Here is a 6,158-nt window from a genome sequence, read left to right as displayed (position 1 = left end):
TTACGTCCGGAAGCTAGTATCGTTTATTCCAAGAAGAGAAGGAGTAGCGAGAATAATTTTGAATCACGAAATTCAAGATTACTCACGGCGAATCAGAGATAACGTTATTCACGTAAAAGATAAATTAATCAGCGCGATAAGATAATTCAATACGTGCTTTTATTTGAGCATTTTTGCCAACGACAAATATATTCCACGCTGATTTTGGAACCACCTGCTGAAACTATGGACTTGTATTGGCTGCGTATCTATGTTAGGGATGATAAATTCTTTCAAATTTCTCTTATTTTTCACTAATATAGGTTTACAAGGCAATAATTAATTAATAATATTTATTAAGTTATTAATCGACATTTTCGTTTTATTATTCATATCATGCAATACGCTTAAGATAGACATCAAAACTAATTCTGTTTTCAAAATATAAATATTCTTCTACATTGAAAATATGTTTTTAGCTAACATCTCGACAAACTTCTGATGGTCATAAGTTGAGATATTTGTGTTATATATTTTGACAATAAGATCCTCCTTTTACGGGATGAGTCTCTGAGAGTCGTCTTCCGGAATCTCCGGGATTTCGAAATATCCTGATATTCCATCCGATGTCTTCGCAAAAGAGATTGGTTCAGAGACGGTACGCAGAAGCCAATGTGATTGTACGTGGATACAGAAGGGATTGCGGCAGGTCACGTCGCGCTTCACTTAAAACAAGTAAAGGCCGCAGCAAAACCGTAGGACGGAACTAGAGTGGGTAAACGGATAAACCTAAGCCGAAGGATCTCTGTCCTGCTACATGATGCGTCTGGCCTATACGTGTTCAACGTGCAGGACATACCTGCAGCAAAGAATGGTTACCCATGTTTCACGGAATATTCTCTGTTAGAGTTGTGATATAAATACAAAAACTTCTAAAATGTAGCAATTCATTGTCTTATAAAAAAAATAATTAATCATCTTTAGCATAAAAAAAAAATACATTAATACATTGCTTACTGATTTAACATTTAATAATACATAAATATTTGCTTCCTTGTACGAGGAAAAAATAATATAATAATCATAATAGAATATTATAAATATCCAAATGTAGTGTTGGATATAATTCTGCATATTAAATAGAAATGTAAATACGCGACTGGAGAGAGAGAGAGAGAGAGAGTGAGAGAAAGGGAGAGAGTCAGAAAGAAAGAGAGTGTTTTCGAATTAAATGGAATGTATACCAAGAGTGGGAATACAGGACAAGAAGGTTGAACGAAGCAGTTGGAAAAAAGCAGAAGAGTGCGAGAATTGGTAGACCGTGCGTGAGATTAATTAGATACACAGAAGATAATTTTTGGTTAAAACCGTCAATATTAAATTAGAAGTATTTTTCTTGTATTGTGCAAAACTGCCAAATATATATACAAAGTTTAACTATTGCACAGTAGAGTTTTTCTTTGTGTGGTGAACCTCAACATGTAGATTATTTAGATTTTTATATTATTATTATATTTTATTTATATTATTTTTATTTTATACTTATATATTATTTATATATTTTTACCTGTATTCTGTTGAATCATTATACAGTTCCACATAGGTTTTCAGTACATATAATATGCGGAAAATACGTATAACGTAAACTAAAATCTTCTTATTTATAACTTTTTAATAAACAACGACTATAAATAAACCTTTTGACCGTTACTCAGTGCAGTGATCTTGACAACATATATTAAGGTCATTGTAATCGGAGCTGAGTCTCCTGAAACTATTATTCCCACTTTATTATGGAGAAAATGAGTCACTTTGCTTATCAGTAGAATTATATAATTTGTTATCTCTAGTGGCAGTTCCTACTGAAGCACATTGTGATCAGTTTGACCCGTTACTTCGACAGTGACGCTATTAGAGATAGTGACTGTGTGAATTCATACGTTTTCTGCAGAATCTTGTAAAGTAGTTTTGCTGACAGCTACGAATAGAAAATACATAAGTAAGTTTATTATTAATATATGGTTGATGTTAATCAAAATGCCATTTCCACAAATTTATGGTCAAATTTAACGTCACTGCGATTGTAGATGCTAATAATTGCGTTTTTTTACATGCTTGAAATTATTTTCGGCTCGGTAGTTATTAGTGGCATGTCAACCGCGAGTTACGTCGTACTTGTAGACAGGCAATTATGGATCGCTGGATTGGTAAAACCGCAATCGTTACCGGTGCTGCATCCGGCATCGGCCAAGCAATTACATGCGCTCTTCTGCGGTACGGAGTAAACGTGGCTGCTATAGATATCGTGCAGGAAAAATTGCACGAACTTATAGCAAAAAAGGAACAGCAAGGATTTCCGGGCATATTAGAAATTATAAGGTGCGATGTAACTTCCGAGGAACAACTTGACAGGACATTTGAAGAAATCGAGACGAAGATGAAAGGTGTAGATATTATGGTCAACAATGCTGGTTGTTGTAAATATTCACGCGTAATTGGTATGACATTACATTATTTACATAGAATTATAGAGAGAGAGAGAGAGAGAGAGAGAGAGAGAGAGAGAGAGAATGAAAGAAATTTGAAGATCTTAATTATTGAAACTCATATACGTTTCTTTTCTTATCTATATGTGATAAGCCACTAATCTTTTTCAATAATAAACAGTGGAAATATAATGCATTGAAAATAGTATATATAATACTTTTAATAGTGCGTGATTCAGAGTATAACGAGGTTCTTTTCACTTCTATTATACATTTTATCTTAATATTATGTAATTAATTAATTTGATATTAATCAAAGTGAACTAACATAAAATATACTTATAAATAAAATTTTCATAAATTCTGCATAAATTCTATATTAAACTCTTTATTAATATTGAAAATTAAGGGCCACATTAATAACTTAGAAAATATCTATCTCTGTGCATTTATTATTACTTTGTACTAGAAAGGGAATTCTTAGTTAAACATCTTATTTAATATAATTTTGATCATGAAATGCAATTAAATTTATTCAAGAAAATAGTAATTTCTTACGCGGAAAATGTTATTGTTGGAGGTTTTTATACTTTTTTATCATATACAGTTCGCAATGGCAAACAGAGGGTTCTATTAACAGTAGAACCTTAATTTACTCGCACATTTTTAAAAATTCCATAAATTATGCTTGCAGATAGTGAGTGGAAATCATTTCAATTAATATTAAACACTAATGTCACGTCATATGCTGCATGTATGAATAAGGTAGTACATTCCATGCGCAACCGAAATGTCGAAGGGCACATTTTCAATGTCAACAGGTATTAATATTTAATTCGTTCGTTAATTATGATATATACAAATTTTGAAATAAGTTTGGATAAACTTTTAACGTTTGGATAAATAAATTATTCTTCCTCTCCTCTTCAAAACAAACATTTCTTGATTTCCCGATAAAATAGAAATGTGAAAAATACAATAACTTTTATTTATTATTAACATTTATTATTAAAAATTTGATAATGTAGATAATTTTGATATTTATAGTGTTTTAGGTCATTATTTTTTACCAAAGAATGAAGGAGACATTGATTCTGCAGTTGATTATAATTTGTATCCCGCTTCTAAACATGCAACTGTTGCTTTGACTCATACAGTACGACGTGAAATAGCGAACATTAAACCTTATATTCGAATTACAGTAAGTTGTGAGCAATTAAATTTATATTTTGAATTTTATCTTTTCTTTTGTTAAATATCATTCTTTAATTAAATATATATATATATATATATATATATATAATATAAAATTATATTTATAAAAATACGCATTTTAATCATTATACGTGATATCAATATTATAATATAATGATAATTTTATTTTGCAAAGAAAGAAAATAATAGACACAGAATATTTATATAAAAATTATGTATAATAAGTATTTTATAAAATATTATTATGTAAAACATTTCTCTATCTGTCTCTCTCTCTCTCTCTCTCTCTCTCTCTCTCTCTCTCTCTCAAAAACAATGATTGCTATCAGATGTTATCAATGTATAATTATATTAAATAATTTCTACTCATATGTTCTTTTTAGAGCATTAGTCCTGGTATCGTAAAAACGAACATAGCTGCACAATCGGAAAAAATGCGTAATATTTTCAAAAAAATACCGTTTATTCAACCAGAGGACATAGCGGATGCGGTCATTTATGCTCTTGGAACACGACAGGAAGTTCAGGTTTAATTTTCGTCAAATCTTTTTTTTCTTTAATAAAAAATATTGTCACTTCACACGTTGTTTAATTCCAGATTACGGAGCTTACTATTCAACATACTGGGGAATTTCCATGAAAAATATTTTTAGCAACATGCTTATCTTAGAGCACATCATTTAGAAGAAATTTATACTATAAAACTTATTTTATAATATAAATATTAATTTCTTAAAATTAAATTTATGAACTATTTGTGAGCTTTTGTGTTAATTAGAATTTTTTGAATATAAAATTTTGTATGTATGCGTTTATACATATATATTATGTGTTATACGTATATATTATATTATGTGCACGGTATACTCATAATATTTTACATGAATGAATTTTTTACATAAATATAAAATTTTGTATGTTAAAATATGTTTACATGTATATACATATGTATAAATGCGTGTGCTCGTAATATTTTATACGCTTTGCCTAATATATAATATTTTGCTGATATCACTTTTTATAGTATATATATCCACATATATACATATAAAAATATATGTATCTCATGTTTCAATTTGTTGTGAAAAAGAGCAATTTAATAAAAAAATTATAAAGTTAATAATTTCTATGTTTATTTTTATCAGTGCGCAATACTTCATAATATCGCTTTAAAAAGATACATAAAAAATTTATGTTTGTGACATATTTTGCTTATCGCAACATTATCGTTAATATGTTTACATGTAATCGTTTCATTCAAATTTCGACAAAGTAGTTGCTACACGCGATCGGCGGTTACATCCTGCTTGACGTATGACAAATACAGCGGTGTCATATGACACTTACACGACGATTGAAACGCACGTTTCCTACACACTATTATGTATACGTGTTTCTAAACGTGAACTTCCGACGTCGATAGCATTGTATCGAGCACAACTGTCAACCAGGGAGGCATTTGAGGCGATAGTTAAGGTGTCAAACAAATTCCGTCGTGTTTCGAATAGAGGAGAAATCACGTCGCATATCAGCCGCGAGAGGAAAATCGATTTTCTCGGCGTGCGTCGAATGTCGGGTTCTGTTAAAATTTAAAGTACATACTTTAAATTCCTGTTTTGTGATTAGATTTCGTTTCTCGCAACATTTTAATGAGATGTTACTTTCGACTTATTATGTTGCGCTTGAAAAATTGTATAAAATTTCATATAATTAAAATTTTGCCTCTTTTGCGTAAACTTACAATAAAATACACTGACAAGATTTCTTATGGGTTTGATTGTATAATATAAATATATTCAAAATATCTTTTTACCAACTATTTTAACATTTCAGTTTGCTCGTATTTTTTTTATATAAATGTGGTCATGCAACTTATCTTGATATTATATTGAAAAATATTGGAATAATAAAATCGTTATTTCGTCTCATATTAACTGATTACACTATTTCTTAATGCGTAAAAAATAAATTATATATTCAGGATTCAGTTAAGATAATTGTGTGCTTTTATCTTACTTTTTACTCTATTATTAATAACACGAAGCCATGCAAATAATCCATCGTTTTTATTCTTCGCTTTTAGGTGCTCTTAGCTGTTACATTAAGGAGAAGCGGAAGTTAAGAAGAGCAAGATTTAAAGCGCGGAAGAGCAGCGGGCTGATGATCGATAAAGACGTACTCGGCGCTTCATAGGGCTGTCTGTATGGACAGGCCGGTATTTAGGAATTTATATTAAAATATGTAAATCTATTGGCGCGCACGGGCATATTTGAAAACAGATAAATTATGCCGGCCGTGTATTGCGTTCCCGCGGTAAAATATCGACAGGGCGCGGCAAAAGGGGTTGAGGCTGACGGCGGAAGCGGAGTTCCTCGCATAACGGCACGTTCTGTCGACCGGCAGAAATGCGATTTATGACGATCATTGTGTAACGATCATAAATTATTTTTTTATTTACGGAGAGAAAGAGAGAGAGAG

The 6,158-nt window shown here is 30.7% G+C and overlaps 1 protein-coding gene across 3 annotated transcripts; it reads left to right on the top strand.

Annotated features, from left to right (window-relative positions):
* Positions 1-1,830: 1,830 nt before the first annotated feature.
* Positions 1,831-4,528, top strand: LOC140676241 (farnesol dehydrogenase). 3 transcript variants are annotated; one of them, XM_072911114.1, is made up of 6 exons: positions 1,831-1,978; positions 2,161-2,477; positions 3,160-3,286; positions 3,513-3,666; positions 4,064-4,207; positions 4,279-4,527. In XM_072911114.1, exons 2-6 carry the CDS (start codon positions 2,171-2,173, stop codon positions 4,318-4,320), a joined length of 774 nt encoding a protein of 257 aa, XP_072767215.1. In that variant the 5' UTR covers positions 1,831-1,978; positions 2,161-2,170; the 3' UTR covers positions 4,321-4,527. The 3 variants fall into 3 exon arrangements, with proteins under 3 accessions (XP_072767215.1, XP_072767217.1, XP_072767214.1); XM_072911116.1 differs by having other exon boundaries at positions 1,846-1,978; positions 2,119-2,423; positions 4,279-4,528; XM_072911113.1 differs by having other exon boundaries at positions 1,846-1,978; positions 2,119-2,477.
* Positions 4,529-6,158: the final 1,630 nt, after the last annotated feature.

This window comes from Anoplolepis gracilipes, chromosome 2 (assembly GCF_047496725.1).
Source record: "Anoplolepis gracilipes chromosome 2, ASM4749672v1, whole genome shotgun sequence".
NCBI classification, from domain to species: Eukaryota; Metazoa; Arthropoda; class Insecta; order Hymenoptera; family Formicidae; genus Anoplolepis; species Anoplolepis gracilipes.
Note: the sequence above shows the minus strand (reverse complement) of the source record. Positions and strands in the feature narration are given on the sequence as shown.

Excerpts from the sequence above, each read along its gene's own strand:
- LOC140676241 (XM_072911114.1), top strand. The coding sequence starts at position 2,171 with ATGGATCGCTGGATTGGTAAAACCGCAATCGTTACCGGTGCTGCATCC. Across the intron at positions 3,287-3,512 it reads CACATTTTCAATGTCAACAG|TGTTTTAGGTCATTATTTTT; the intron begins GTATTAATATTT and ends TGATATTTATAG. Across the intron at positions 4,208-4,278 it reads GAACACGACAGGAAGTTCAG|ATTACGGAGCTTACTATTCA; the intron begins GTTTAATTTTCG and ends GTTTAATTCCAG.